A 16670-nucleotide genomic window follows, 5' to 3' on the forward strand; every position below is an offset into this window, starting at 1 on the left:
CTTCATAAAGGTACACTGTTTATAATTAAAATTTTTAGTCGTGGATCTTTAGAATTGAAATCTATAAAAAGCTACACTTTTTCACCAATCATGTATAGTATAATTTGCTTTAAATTCTCGCAAAACATACAGTCATATATCCAATTCCAAACACCCCCAAAAGTCCGTTTAGGAACCAACTTTTTCAAACGCTCGTTTGGTTAGGGCAAAAAATTATTTTGAAAATTCATCCATAAAACCTAAAAGCTATATAAAAGTCAATTTAGCAAATACATATGGAGGTTACTTTTTCCAAATACAAGTTGCCTACGTACTGTTTCAGTAAAATCATAAATAATTCTGACACAGACCCAAAAAAAAACAAAAAGAAAAGAAACAAAAGACTCAGGGAACCAAATCATTCACATCAATGTATAATTACTATTAAGTCATTCACACGCCTATGCAAAAATAAGAAAATCATATAATTGTTTTTTTCCATTTGGAATCAAGTCAAAATAGTTACTTCTAGTGCTTTAAATGCTTGAGTTTGCATAACTGGATCCCGATCCCCCAGATTATCTCATAATTTATAATTACTATTAAAACAGTCATCATAAACAATGATTGGTCAAAATTGATGAAGCAAAAATACTATCAACTGAAATCTTTCCCGCATCTTTCAAGACCTTCCAGCTGATGTGACTGAAATAGTAATTTAAGCGACACAAAAAAGTAATAAATGATATGTTCACCAACAACAAAAAAAAAAAAGGAAAAACAATTCTGTGTAAATGAAAAAGACGGATCAGTTCAGACAATAAACGAGAAAGGTCTTCAGGAACATAAATTATTAATAAGAGGACATACCGAAAGGAAAAAGTGGTACATTAAGCTTCTTTCCTTGTTATCCTGGAACCATGCAAAAGGTCAGATGGTAAGTATCAAAAGCCCATTGTCCATGATAGCCAGAAATATGAGGAACACTTAACCACAAAGAGCTACTTAATTTACAGTAATTACATAAAAATAGTGATATTGTATATGTACAGAAGAGATGAAGAAATAAAGACAACATCAAGGGACAAAGAACTGCCAAAATTGATAAATAGCACATTAATCTAGAACGGATGATTTACCTGAAACAATATATTCCTAAGGCAGTAGTAATCTCATGAATGACAGACGTCGCAAAGTGCAAGTAAAGAGTCACTGTAAAGAGAGACATACATCAAGAAAGCAGAGAGCAACGTCAATTGATTTCCTATGTAATCCACCTCAAAATCAACCAAACATAAGCCTTACAAAATTTTAATTCCACGTGGATTTTTTTTTCCCCAGTGAAATGAGTAGCTTTACTTCCCAGGCAGACCACACGTATGAATTATAAATTGGTTCTGACCTGAGAGAAGTAATTTGAAAATAATAGCATAACAGAATATGCTGCTATATGCTACAAGCCTGTGGTGTCGGCTCTTCAATGAGTTGGTAATTGCTGGATCATCTCAGACTCTAGAGATCTCTATCATTTGTCATTCAAAAGGCTTAGGAAGACTGAAGATGGAAACGGTTATAGAAGATCTGCTATACTTTGATGTTATTCGGTGCTATGGTGTCCTTACCTCAGACATTAAAAAAAACAGCTATGAGCCATTTTAGAGAATTTAACTTTATTTATTTATTTTTGCTGGAAACACAGTGAGGCTTACAACTGTCGCTTAGATGACATGCTCTCTTTGTTCAGTTCTTAGAACTTAGGCATATCTAATCCTCTGGCCTCCCCGCCCCCTTTTTATTTTTTAGCGCCAGCAAGTCCTCCGGCCCTTGTTACTTCTTTGTTTATTTTCTCTGATTATGTTTATCTGTCTGTCCAGAAATAAAATAATGTTAACTGTACCTGTGAATGCACAATAACCAAGAAGAACCAGTCTCTCATCCACCAAAGGAACCCTGCCACATATTTTGATGGACTTGTGTAAGGGGAAAAACAACACCACGCAAATACAACATAAACACCTATCAGCTGAACACAAGAGGACATACCCGTCATTCAGCCTTGATGTAAGTGCATTAGCAATAGCGAATGGGAGATAAAGGAGGGACTGTACAATGGAAACAACCCCAGAATCAATTATCTCAGTGCAACAAAGTTTAGACAGCGAGTCACGTCCAAGAAACCAGCTACTTTGATATGAGAGTTTTGAGCTAATTATTTTTATTTACAGTTAACCAACTAAGGATATAATTTAAGAAAATCACCAAATGCATGCTTCTTGTAGATGATATAGTTTAAATTAAGGAGTCAAAAGAATATATTAACTCTATACTTGAGTTCTGAAGACGAACTTTGAAATCAAGAGGTTTTCACCTGAGTAAAAGCAAGATAGAACATATGCCTTGCAAATTTCACATCAGGCAAGTTAGTGATGATTTAGACATCAAATCCGGAAGATAGACTCCACCACAAGTGTCGAAGTTTAGGTTTATAAATGACAGTAAAATTGATGGAGATGTTAAGCATAGGTATATGTTGAGTGGTTAAAATAGAAAAATGCATCAAAATTCATTTGTGATGGGGAAAAAACCTATTAAGATTAAAGTTTTACCAGACCACTATAAGACCAACAATGTTGGATGCAAAGGGACAACAAGAGCCAAATATAGGAGAAGTAGGGATAAGAATGTTAAAATGGATGTGTGGTTATCCAAAATAAAACAATATCTGTAATGATTGTACATGGAAAAGTTGGTGCAGCATCCATCAAAGAGAGTTGAGTATATGATCCTTAACCCCATTAAAAGATATGGAGAGAGACTAAGAATGACGCGCAAGTTACCGAACAAGATCTCATGATGAGAGTTAGTTGTTAGAGCCAATGACAATGTGTGATCGATGTAACTGGCCTCACTTAGTAAAATAAGGCTGTGTTGTTCTTGTAATATAAATCCAAAATATTAATTGTTTGTGATTCATTCCCAAACAGTACCTTCTATGGGATATACCCAAGGTAGGTGACACAAACATATAAATGAATCATCCTAAATAGTCACTAGTTGAATATAAGACAATATCCAAATCGAGAAAGTAGAACAGCTGTGAAAAAATCTTCAGTATTTAACATAAAGAAACTCAATACCATGCACATTCCAGTTTTCAAGCCCTTGGGTTCATCACACAAGTGGGACAAAATCATCCTTCCCTGCAAAATTAAGCTTACTTCAGTGAACATTGGAGTGAAGAATTAGATTGTCCACGATGGTGGAGCTAAGTTAGAACATTGGAGTGAAGTGACTAGCAAAATGTCTGAACTGGAAAATTTTAACAATTTAATAAACTTTTTTATTCATCTTAAATATCTATCTAGTTAGCTTGCCTGATCGAAACTTATTTTGTAAACACGGAGGTCATCTTTGCCAGATAGAATTGTAATTGCAAAAGGCAAACGCATTGAAGAGCCATTTTACCATACCAACATTAATCATGAGTCATGACAACAGCATCAGTCCATAACTATTTAAGTCAGCAACACAATAGCTTGGAAAAGAGAAATCAGTAACTAAAGGCATCCAACACAGGCTCTTTAATTTTTTTTATAGAAATCCAATAACAATCAGTAAAACAAAAGATCTCTGTGCCCTTAAATGATGCTACAGCATAATATCACACTTACAATCAAATTAGGTGTCATATCAAAAAAATAAATGAAAATTGAAATGAAATAACATATCACGCAGAACAAAACTTTTAGCCCATGGGTTGAGATTCGTATTTTAGGTGTCTACAAGACCAAGAGTTTCTAGAAACAGCGTGCACGGACAAGAACTTCGTACAGATTAAAACATATCGGAGAACATTAAATTAGTTATTAAATGGGAACTAAACACGGGGAATCTCAAACCATTTTTACACCACCGCGCAGTAATAAGTGTGAATTAGTTGAATAGCTCCTTTTTAAGTACTTCAAAGTAATTTTAAATCTGTTCATCCTCCAAACAGCCGATGATTATTTATATATATATATATATTTTTACGGAAAGTAACCAGCTAAAATGTATCAAAGTATGACACGAAAGACAGTAATGCCACAAAAGAATCAGGGTGAAATTATTAAAAATTTAGAATTTAATTGAAAAACACAGCTATCTTACCACCAGAAACCCAAAAGCAAGTCCTGTTCCTATAATGACTAAATGTGGGTAGTTTCCAAGGATGTCAGACGGTGATAAATATTGCCTGCCCACAAGATACAATCAGCTGTGTTTATATATACAACAGAAAAGAGCATGCACTTTTGAACACAACGGGGAACTAAGGAAAAAAGAAAGAGAACTTAAGTTATACCATAGTAAAACTCCTCCCAGGAGGACAGTGAATGGGTAAAGCTGCACAAAAAGAGAACATATCAACAAGGAAACTAGAATTTCGGAAAATAACCTTGACAAAAGGTTTTACCATTGCCAGTGCAAGTGACATGCTTCCATTCCTTGCTTTAACTACCTTGTAAACATTGCAAACACTGCATAAAACCAAAAGATTGACATTTTAAGCATGTCACATAATTAGTGAGGGGTAACGTATACAGAAACACAAAAATCATTTTGAACTTTTTTGGTTAGTAGAATCATTTTGAACATATAACAAGAAAATTCTTGTTTGTAATAACTGATGGAGAGATTTTCCATGTTATCTATAAGAACCTGATAGAACATCTAATGCTATCTATCTTCTACCTTTTTCAATAGTCTCAGTCTACTACCATCTTACAACGCATATGGTATATAATGGTCTGCCTAAAAAAACGTTTTTGACAAATTTACCATTAGACTAGATGGTATGCTTTTTTATCAGAAAATTGAACTTGTAAACTAGTGCCAATGCTAAAAAAGTTAAACATTAATATTACCAATTATACGTACTTGAATGTAACTGTTGGTATAACACCAAAAGCTATCATAAGGAACAATACTGCTCTGTATGTAGGAATTCCTGAAATCCAGAAGAATCAAACTCATAATTCTAATGAAAGAATTTACAGAATGACTAGGTTATATGCACACCCTTAATCTATTACTAGCTTCTTTGAAAGTACACATGAAAGAAAATCAAAGTACATTGATAGACAGAGTTACAACAGATTCAGAAATATCTACCTACTGGCAACGACATTAACAATTTGACCTTAATGATAGCAACATTTCTCACTAGTCTCAAAGTAAATCAAAGCCATATCTAAAGATACCATGATAAATTGATGAATGTGAAACTAGAAGGCTGTACAAGATCAAGAAGTAAAAGAGGAGAAACAGGTATTCGAGAAGTTAATTTAAGAGTGCATTGTAGTAACAAATTGAAGGAAAATTCCCCTCTCAGAGAAAGCAAAACAAGATATCAGTATCTAGAGGTGCATTATTCAAATAATTTCGTAATAATCTAATAGAAGGCCTTGAACATGATGCCCTAATTCTTATATAATTCTCAACATATAAGTTCATTATAATGCCTACACTGCTAAATTCTAACGTTATGTAATGATGACTTCTAAGTTCTCCAGCAACATGCAAAATGAAATGAAGAGCTAAGAAAATAATGACATAATGCTATGCTATAAATCAAAGGTGCATAATGTTTTGAAGGTAACAAAATGTGCGTAATGTTAAAGATATTAATAAAATCATCCACAAGCCTAGTTTTAGAATCATCAGGTCATTAGAGTAACTTGTTATTCATAAAGATCACGAAACAGTCAAGGATGCTTTGCCATGTAAACAGTGTTTTCAAATCCGGACTGGTTGGACCATCGCTTGGAGAAGCAAACGGTCTGGTTCAACCATTTGACCTGTTCTTGCAATTGACCCGGGGTTGACTCGGGTAGTTCTTGAAGTTCTGAAGAAAAACCTAGGACTTGAAACTGTTGGAACGTTTTGACCCCTTTTTCATATAAATATTATTTTTTTATTTAATTATTATGCTACTAGTTCAACCACTGGTCTAATCGGTTAAATCATGAGAACCGTAACTTACTAACCTTTCTGGATCATCATCCAGCTGATTTTTAAAACATCGCATGTAAAGTTATGAAATTCATTAAATCAGAATATAAACAATTAGTAATATTATCATATTTTTATACATGTTTAAATTTTATTTTTATTATTTTTTAAAAAGTGAAATAGAGCCCCCCAACACACAAAAAAAAAAAAAGAAAGAAAGAAAAACCCAGCTCCCTGTGCAAATGGTTTCAAGCCCAAAAGGCATTCACATGTGATGGCATGTTAGGCATACAAATAAATCATTTGTTCAGTCTTATCCTACCAGCCTAAAATTTTGGGATTGAATAGTCTTTGATAGTTAAGATAAACATCGTAAGAAATGGATGCAAAGTTGCTTCCAAATCACATGAAACAGAGTTCTGTGAAAGAAATTCCAAAAGATACTATTGAGGAAAGAAAAGTGACCAAAATATGAAACTTCGCACAGACAGAGAAGTAATCATATGCTTAAACAGAACTCAAATCAAAATCTTTAGGTCTCAAAAATGACCAGTATACCATATAACGAAGGACGGCCTTACCACCAATAAGAGGCACCCAGTTTAGAAAGGGCATAGACTTTCCAAATTGCTGAACCCACCATTCAGCACCTGAAGATCAGAATAATAAAATAATAGATGATCAAAGGCAGCACAGATGAAAAAAATCAAATTGAATATTAAACCTTCAGATTAAGAAATACAACTGGAGAAACAGCATACCCACAGCAGCAGTAAAAAAGTGACAGACGTAAATAAGCATAAGACCCTCAGTAGGTCCATTGACAACTGGCAGTATAAGTGTATTTGTGAAATAGCTGCATTCAGAACAACACTCAAAAGAGAAAATCAATAACGCCAGCGTAAAAATATATATCAAAAAGACAATTGAGAAGAATAAATAAAAACACAACTATATACAATCATAAAAATAGTATGATTTTACAAATATACACTAAAGAAAGCATCCATTTAATAACAGTTTAAACGAGACTGTTGACATACAATACTTTTTCAAAACCTTTAAATAAGGAAACTCTATTGAGTATTCCAATTCAACCAGAAGCACCTTGTTCTGGCAGAAGGGTAGTCAAAACAAAGTTTATATTCCATAAAAACTAATGGAGTTCCCCAAAAAAAAAGGGGGAAAGAAATCTATGTAACATATTATTTAGCATATAACAATAAACATAATAACTTACTGCTCCCAGGTTGCACCATAAAAGGGAACTGCAGATATTAACCAGAACCAAAAAGTACTTCTTCCACACATAGCAGTGCTCCCAAAAGCCAATGATTCAAACTGATACAAATTTTAACAGATGATTCTCTTTATTCTCTTTTAAAGGCTAAAGACTTAAAGATAACAACCAAAACTGCAGACATACTGTACAAGCAAGCGCATCACATCCTGCAACATGGTAGCATATATGTTCATCACTATCAAATTACATGAATAAAGATAAACAATTGGGGAAAAAATATTGCAATACAAATTCACCATGATCAAACAGCTCCCCTAGCGGGCTGGAAGAATTTGTCCTTCTAGCTTGCTTCCCATCCACAGCATCAAATGTCTAGGATACATTAAAAAAAAAAATCAATAACATAATATGGCAGCAAAAACTAGGAAACTCAGTTACCATATAATGAACCGCTAAAATAATGCATAAAATTGACAGAACCGGGGGGGGGGGGTAGATGGGACAGTAGATGGAATAGATAAAATTAGCTCAATATATTTAATTACAAATAAAAAAATTCCCAAAAATCCAGATTTAAATTATAGATTTCTGTTCAGTAAATTCCTATATAATAATAGGATGCCAAATCTAAACATGCTTCAAAACCAAAATATTTCTAATATACCCCACACAAACATGCAAAGAAAAAAAAAAGCCATCAATAATTAAATCCTTATGTTTCATTAGACTCGAAAGCACATGAAAACAGCAGCGTGATATTAAAAAAAAATGCAGATAGCAAATATAAGAAATGAGATCAAGGCAATGAATTTCGTTAAATAACCGAATTTTATTAGGCTTTTTTGTCATCAAGTTAAAGAAAGGGACCCATGTACAGTACAGCTAAAATAAAGAGAGCCAAAAAAGGAGCAGATGATTATGCTATTTATATGAGCAGTCTCAGGACCTAAGCAAACCTGGTATAAAAACAGAAGTAGTCCATGAGCAAAATGAACCCATCTTGGTGGAGGCGAGTCCAATTGAGGTGAGTATATCTGCATCAATAGTTAATAAGGAAAACTTAGCATGGTTTGATGATTCGGTTTCAACTTTCAACACAGCCATTTTCAGGATCCAAATTTTCTTCCATGAGCATATCAAAGGTAAAATTCAACCATTCTAAAAAGGGAAAGTTATGTACAAGAAGGCACCAAAAACCATGAAATTAACCAGCAACCTTAACAAGAGTACATTTAAATGATATTCAATCATCACAAATTTCATCATATCATTTGATGAAAAAGAAAAGGTAAAGTGAAGCATAACAAAAGTGCAAATTTATCACTATTATGAGTGCCAGCATTATGAAGCAGGATAAATGCATCAGGTCCCACTTACATAGCCAAGAAGTGCAGACACAAGTAAAAACATGAATCCAGTAAGAGTTATCTGTAACCAACAATATATGAATTATCAGTGCCAAGGATAAGTTCATGATGTCAAAAGGAACACTTGTGAACTAATGCTACAATGAGAACGCACAAAGACATACCATATTTGGACTGCAAATCCCAGAATACCAATATGCCAGCAGATGGGGGAAAATACAAGGAAAGGGTAGAAGTTAGTGCAATCCAGATCTTGTAAACTAAACTGGCACTCAGTAAGGTCTAACTAAAACTATTGCGAAAGAGGCAGAGTAAATAAAAATATTGTATTCTTATATTTGCGTTTGTCTGTGTTTACATGTGACAAACAGAACAAATTAAGCATGTCTCTAGTTAAAATGAGGAAGTGGAATTTTGGCAAGTTGCAAGCATTTTAGCCCCCAACAACAGATCATAAGAACAGAAAGTTACTGGATGTCATTAATTTTTAAATCTGACGAATGTTGTACAAATCATTTGCATTCTGATGTTGTTTATTTTATACAACTGGAGAATGAGGATTTCAGCAAAAAATTCAATAGCAGCACTTCCAAGTACAAAATATCCGTCTGTCTATTCTCAGTATAGACTACGCTAACTGCAATTATAGCTGTTTGAAGTCCAAAAGAACCTTTGAGCACAGCAACTAAACCAATCTTAATTCCTAAATTTTATACACTAGGAGCCTAAGGATCTGTTTGGTACAAGAATGGAAATATGGAATAGAATTAAAAAAGGTGAATCTAAGGACGAAAAATAATCCTAGTACTTCCAACTTAGAAAAGTAATAAAAAAAAAAGATAAAAACTGTTAAATAATTATTACAAAAATATAATAAACATTTAAAAAACATCCTGAAACCAAAGGCGGCCTAAACTAAGGAATGAAAATAAGCATGAAGATATACCGAGGCTTATTTTCACTTCTAGAATGCATGTTTACTAAAACTGACGCTGAATTGCCAGTATATTACAGTGATTTTATCGTATACAAGATATTCAATAAAAGAACTTAAAAAACACCTAGCCCACTAATGATCATAATATGATATAGCATAGTAGCATACTGAAAGTGAATAAATATTTACTGCTATAAACAGATAAGTCATAACATAGAAAGAACATTAATTCCAAAGATGAGAGTACTCACGGCATCCATAAAGGGAAGAGAGTAACAAAGCGACTCCAGAACGGCTGGAGAACATATTTAGCGACGTAGGAATGATCTACACCACTATATTTGTATCTATGCAGAGCTGCTACACCATGAGCCCCAATATAACCCATTATCTCAGATAAACCCTGAATTTTTTTTCCTTCAAAGACCAACTAAGCCTCTGCACGACCTGCAGAACTTTGAACACGAATCAGCATGCGAATATGCGTGATGCCAGTAACATGAGACTGTTGAAAATTAAAGGGTATGTTAAAAAAAAAAAATTTGAACTAAGTTGACAGATTACTAGCCAGCCACAAGTCCACAACAGATATTGATTCATGGAAAAACAAAAGGCAGTTATTCTGATTTGCACTGCAAGTACACATTTCGCAAACCAAAGGAGATTGGTCCCGACCAAATCAAACTATAACAGATCTAGAGGTAGAAAAAACCAATATTTATGAGGATAAAGAAATGGGAAACATCCAGATCAGGAAAGCAAATAAGAATCTGCAAGTCTAACAGAATGAAAGAAGCAGGAAAAAAAAAAACAAGGAAAAAAGAAAAAGTCTCAACCTCTTTGAAACGCAGAGGCGGTGCAGGCTCAGCGAAAATGATAGAATTGGAACCCTGCAAAGCTGGAGCTTGTAATAATAGGAGGAGTGGGTAAACAAACATACAAGTGAACAACACTTGATTCTACTGCCTTGCCCTTGTCTTCCCCCGACAGCAACGGCAACTAGGGAAATAAGATGATTAAAGTAAACTCAATTACATTATTACATTAATTAATTGATAATTAATATTAATTACCATTGATGGCTTGTCTTTTGCCACTGAATGTCTATGTCTGAATGGTTTCGCAGTGCGGTGAGGAATGTTCAAATCAAATCCCGTCTCTTAAACGCCATCTTATTCCATATATTATGGAAGAGAAGGCCGGTGGCCTTTCAAGTTTCAAACACGCTTTTTGCCACGCTAAAGAAATTAGATCGAGTAATCAAATACACTAGTTCTTGATTTAATAATCGTTTTATAGATAAATTAATAATATATTTTAAATAATACAAATTAAAATAAAAAATAATTGTTTATAATAATAAATAAATATTTAAAATTCAAACATATTATATAATAAAAACCAATAAGCATCAATACTTCATCAAAAAAGTTTAGGGAGAATCATACTATAAGCCCTAAAATAGCAAAATATATCACTTTGGACCTAATATATTGTGATATTACACTGCAGGCTCAAAGACTCTTGTTCCAAATTTTTTTGAGAGTGAAAGTATAACTTTGTCCTTATGTAATTTGAAAATCCAGATTATATACAAATTAAAGTCGATGGATGCACAACACAATATTTATGAATGTACAACATAATGTTTATAAATTATCAAGACAATATCCATATGTGTCCACACGTAAACATTTAGTTTAGAATGTATAAACATTGTGTTATATATTATACATGTCATTTGTACATTTTATTAAACTAACTAATCAATTAGACACACATGGACATTGTGCTATGTATTGATGGACATTGTATTTTGCATGATTTAAGTTTTCAAATCATATAAAAGCAAAATTATACTTTTGCTCTCAAAAAAATTGCAACAAAGACTCTTGAACTTGCAGTGTAATAACATAATTTATTGAGCCTGTAGTGCAATTTTTGCCTCTTTTGATGCTTGCATTGCAACTTTCCCAAATATCTATATATATTTCAAAATTTTAATTAATAACTTTAAAATATATGCATAAAAGAAATATGTTTCATATTTGTTCATTTTTCTTCCTTTCTCAATATTTATGAGGTTTAAATATATATCAATTACAGTTTAGAAACCTGGAACAAAATTTAAAAAAATAAAGAAAAATATGTGATGGTTCAAAGAGAAGGCAAGGGAGCCTTTCAAAAAAAAAAAAAACCGACTCCATCTTTATATATAACATTTATTTCACTCTTTGATCTATTTTTTAAGTTATTTCAAATGTCGAATGAAATAAAAAAATTAATCTAATTCATAAATAAAAGGTTTTATCATTTTTTTTTAGAGGTCAACCATTAGATGTGTCTCTAACGAAGAGAGGCAAAAATGAAACATTAGCGTATTTTTGTACTATTTTAATTTCATGGCAAAAAAATACTATTTTAATTGAATAATTAGTTTTTTTTTATATTCATAAACCAGTTGAAAATTTTAAGGAGCACAACACTTTACGCTTTACATCTTCAAAAGGGGATTTTTTTTAGATTTTTTTAATTAAAAATTTATTAAAGCTTTTTATTTACAAAAGATTATTAATTATTGATTTATGAATGATGGAATAATATTAATGGTGAGCTTTGAGATACTGAAAAATAACAAAAGTTAGAACCAAAAATTATTCTCTTAAAAATACTAACGAAAATAAAGAATAATATATCAAGCTTTATTTTTTATCCTCGACTTAAAAGTCACAAAAAAATTTGCCAACAATGTATAAGTGATCACAATTTCAAATAGACCAAATCATATTAAAATAACTTATTTTATTTATATAAATCCAAAATAAATATCGTGGCCAAAAAAATTCTCAGGCAAATAAGTTATATATAAATTATGTGAGTGCTCAATTAAGGGAACGCCTTCAGGCTTCAATGTTTCAGTTAAAGCTATAAATGAATCAAATAAATGTTTACAAACTATTTTAGAATTATTTAGAAGTTTATGTTTCCCTTTCTTTTTTCAAAAAAAAAAAATGATCAATATGTTAAACGTGTGATCAGAATTGAATTTAAAAGAGTTAACTCGATCAATATGTTTCCCTTTCTTTTAGAACTTTGTATATTCTTTTTTGTCTAAGTCAAGGTCTCCCTTTTTTAGTTTTTTTTTTTTTGCCATTGACCAAAGTCAAGGCTTCCCCTAAAACAGTAAAACATCAAAATTGACAGATATACAAATTTCTTAAACTGTCGTAATTTATTTTGAAACTCGTGCTAGCTAGGAGGAAAATACATAAAATTCAACTTAAAAATGGATATGTTACTTTCAAAAATTATAAATTTTTTTTGCAGAAAATTCAATTGAAATTGAAAAAAAAATCAAGCAAAAAAAAAGAAAAAAAATAAATAAATAAAGACCACCACAAATGAAGATGTTTTTGTATCAATATTTACATAAAAAATAAATTTCAGGCACCTTGAATTTTTTGATAAAAAATTAAAGACAACAAATGAAAAATTAAAAGCACAAAAAAAAATACTCACTCTATTTAAAAATTTAAGACATTTTTAACTGAATCTCACTTCAATAAAGTATGTAATTATCTTTGAAAAATCCTAAATCGTCTCAAACTTTTAAAAAAACTAGAATATAGTTAAATGCACTTTAAGTTATCAAATCTCAAGAGAGCAAACTTAAACAAACAAAGACAATTCATAAATTATTTTCACAAGTTAAAAATAATGTTAGTTTTGAAAAAAAAATTAAGGTTTAACGTATTTATAATTTCTGAATTTTATAAGAAAATATAGGATGAAGTGAAATTGACTTAACTAAGCAAATAAGTGAGTTTTCCAAAGTTTGAATCTACTTTCACCATTATAAAATCATAAGTTTAATTCATTCAATTCTTACAACTCATTTGCCATTAATTACCATTAGAACTAGGTTATTGTGATTTAGACGAAGACACAATTTCTCTTAAATTTATGCCAAACAATGATTTGTTAGAATTAAAACTTACTTTGCCTTGATCATGTTCTAACATTTGAAACCAATTAAGAGTTAACCAATTAACTTCAATTTAAGATCTAAACAAAAAATAAATGGTTCAGAGATCAATATAAGGATTAGACAGAATAACATTTATACAACAATAACCATTAAAGTATAAATTCAAATATATAATATGTATCATCCAATTTAAGTGTCAAAGCATAGCATCTAATTCTTTCAAAGGAGTGAAATCAAGAAGGGAATTCAATCTAACTTAAATTGCACACCAAGCCAATAGCAACAAGAGAATCAAAGCAATTAAAAGTGAATTATAGTAAGACTAAAATGAATTGAACTAAGGAAACTAAAATGAAAGTCTCATCTCCCTTGAAAAACTCTAGGAGAATTCAACTACTCATTTCAACCTCTTCAACAATTGATTGAGGAAAATGTCCACAAGAAGCTGCTATGGATGATTGCTTGAAAAAATCCATGAATGAGTGAGCCTCCTCCAAACTGAACGGAGAGAAAACCAGTGATCGTGTGTGCGATGAACTGAAGCTGAAGGAGATGAGCGATCAGCGCGCATTAGGAATTGAAACCGAGAGACGTGCGATTGTGCTCTAACCGAGTGAGAGATGACAAGATTAAATTTCCACTGAAACTGAGAGCTCCTAAATTCGTCTGTCCTCCCCTCATCCGCCAGCTTTGAAAGCTTAAACCTGATTTAAAAAAAATAAAAATGTTAAATTGCCCCTTATTCTTTAAAAACACAAAGCAAACGAAACTAAATCAATTAATAAAATTAAATCAAGTAAAATCTTAAAAATGAAAATAAAAATTGTCCAAGTAATAAAATGTGTCAAGAAATTGAAATTTCAGATTAAAAACAATTAATTTAATAAAATGTGCAAAATAACCAAAATGCCTCTAATGTCAAAACTCAATATAAATGAGCTAATGATCAAATCTAATACTAAAACCATGCATACAAGAGTCTAAACTAATAAAAAATGGTTAAAAATATAACAGAAAAGTGTGCAAAATATGTGATTCATGAGTCTTCAAACTAACATTATTTTTTCAGATTTACTTTTATTTAATAGAGTATTTTACTTTAAAATAAATATAAAATAATTTATTTATTACGAGCACTTTAAAAAAAGACATATTAATTACACTTTGAATGTCTTGTATTTTTTAATATTTAATTTTTTAAAAAAATATATTGTATTTTTTAAAGTAATAAAGAGCTCAAAGTCTCTCTCAAAATAACTTGGAGACCCAAAGGAGGATTAAGAAGTCACTCAATAATTCGTATTAAAGATATTACAGGACGAGATGGGACCTAGACATTCATGTCTCATGTCCTATCCTAAAAAATGATTAGAATTAAATTTTTATCCCAGTCCCTTCCAGTTAGGAATCTAGATGGGACCAGGACGAGATCGAGATGACCCATCATCTCAATAAAACAGACAATGTAGGAAAAAAGCTTAGATAATAACATTCATTAACTAAAATTTTTAAAACACATAACTTATTAAGTTTAAAATCAAAACAACCTGATTACATAAATCACAACAATTTAAAGTTAATTATTGAATTACCTCAATATAACTATGAGTGTATAACTTAAAATCAAATATACATGAGACATAATATATTATGATAGCAATTACAATTGATCTTTAGATTATAAGAACAACAATAACAAACAAACTAGGCACAACATTAAGTTATTGCTCTTCTTCTTTTGTTAAGATATGTTAAGCTAGTGATTATTTTGAAAATAAAGCAAGAAATATAATATAAATACAAGTTATTAATATAATTGTACATATTGTATTAATATAATTAATATATTATAAAGAAAGATATTATCATGTATTGCTTAGTTTGTGTCATTAAAATTATAAATATAAAAAAATTTTAGTTTTAAATAAGTATTGCACATGTTAAGATTATAATTAATATAAGTATAAATTATATTAATATAATTAATATATTTAATATATATTTTTAAAATAAAAATTATATATATATATATATATAATATTTGGAATAAAACAGGACCCGTCTTAATATGAAATAAATCAAACTAGGTTGATGAGGATGAATATAAGTTAAACACTTCTAATTGTTATGTCCTCGTACAAATCATTTACAGGACTCAATATAACAAGTAATACTGAAATCCTTTGTCCCACGCACGTTTGAGTCCCGTATAGCAAGCCCAACATTGCCCATCTTCATATAAATTTGTAGATATTTGTATCTGTGTTTGGGTTGGGTGACCGCCCCAACATTTTTTTTTGTTAAAAAAAAAATCTACTTATTTATATATCATTGATACATAATGAGAATATTAACTTTTTATTAGTACTTGTAGTTTTTGTAGAGTTTCTATCGTTTGTACAAAAAAATATGTATCAAAAAACAAAAAAAATTGCCAGAAATTACCTGACAATGAAATTAATTGCCCAAAAGTCCCTCAAATTAATGCAAGACCTCCTTAGTGTCAATATCTTGGAGAGTTAAAAGATTAAGGGTCTATTTGGTTTTCCTCTGTTTCATGTTCAGAAAGCAAAATTTTACTTTTAGAAAGTTAAAAATTTTTTGTATAAAATATTTTATAGAAAAGCACATCATGAAAGTACATTCAAATAGTAGTTGAAAGTAGATTTCTGAAACGTAATTATTTAAAACTTTTGAAAAGTGGATTTGAAAAGTAATTTGATCATATTATCTCAAGTTTAATCTCTTATTCTTTTATTTAAAAAATAGTTAATTCATTAAAAATATAATTCTTATTTTAATAATAATAATAATTAGATATCAATTTTTAGCATTATAAATTGAGTAATTAATCATGTTAATTTTTAGCATTAATGTATAATAAAAATTACAAATCTTTATTACATCTTTTAAAAGTACAAATTAAAAAATACAAATAACTAGAAATCAAATTTTTAGCATTATAGATCAAAATTTATGTTATTTAAAATATTTATTATATTTTCTAAATATTTTAAATATACTACATTTGTATAATAAAATTATAAATCATTATAAATTAATGTCTTTTTTGATAATTGTACATTCAAAAGCACATTTCACAATCATAAACCAAATAACTTTCAATGTATCAAACTGATTTTTAAAAAAATATATCCAAACACA

At 30.5% G+C, this 16670-nt stretch overlaps 1 protein-coding gene across 4 annotated transcripts; it reads right to left on the reverse strand.

Annotated features, from left to right (window-relative positions):
- Positions 1-400: 400 nt before the first annotated feature.
- LOC129311271 (choline/ethanolaminephosphotransferase 1) lies at positions 401-10730 on the reverse strand. 4 transcript variants are annotated; one of them, XM_054953464.1, is made up of 20 exons: positions 10591-10730; positions 10354-10516; positions 9769-9964; positions 8745-8754; positions 8591-8641; positions 8170-8247; positions 7510-7585; positions 7397-7419; positions 7211-7311; positions 6732-6826; positions 6552-6620; positions 4897-4966; positions 4433-4496; positions 4322-4362; positions 4129-4213; positions 3117-3179; positions 2023-2081; positions 1877-1929; positions 1119-1191; positions 401-891 (listed from the first exon to the last, which is right to left on the reverse strand). In XM_054953464.1, the coding sequence occupies exons 3-20, from the start codon at positions 9903-9905 to the stop codon at positions 870-872; spliced, it is 1170 nt and encodes a 389-aa protein (XP_054809439.1). In that variant the 5' UTR covers positions 9906-9964; positions 10354-10516; positions 10591-10730; the 3' UTR covers positions 401-869. The 4 variants fall into 4 exon arrangements, with proteins under 4 accessions (XP_054809439.1, XP_054809436.1, XP_054809438.1 ...); XM_054953461.1 differs by lacking the exon at positions 8745-8754; XM_054953463.1 differs by lacking the exon at positions 8745-8754 and having other exon boundaries at positions 9769-9972.
- Between the last annotated feature and the right edge of the window lie 5940 nt (positions 10731-16670).

Source organism: Prosopis cineraria, unplaced genomic scaffold (genome assembly GCF_029017545.1).
Source record: "Prosopis cineraria cultivar Desert tree isolate PC_DT_omini unplaced genomic scaffold, ASM2901754v1 PC5, whole genome shotgun sequence".
In the NCBI taxonomy this organism is placed as follows: domain Eukaryota; kingdom Viridiplantae; phylum Streptophyta; class Magnoliopsida; order Fabales; family Fabaceae; genus Prosopis; species Prosopis cineraria.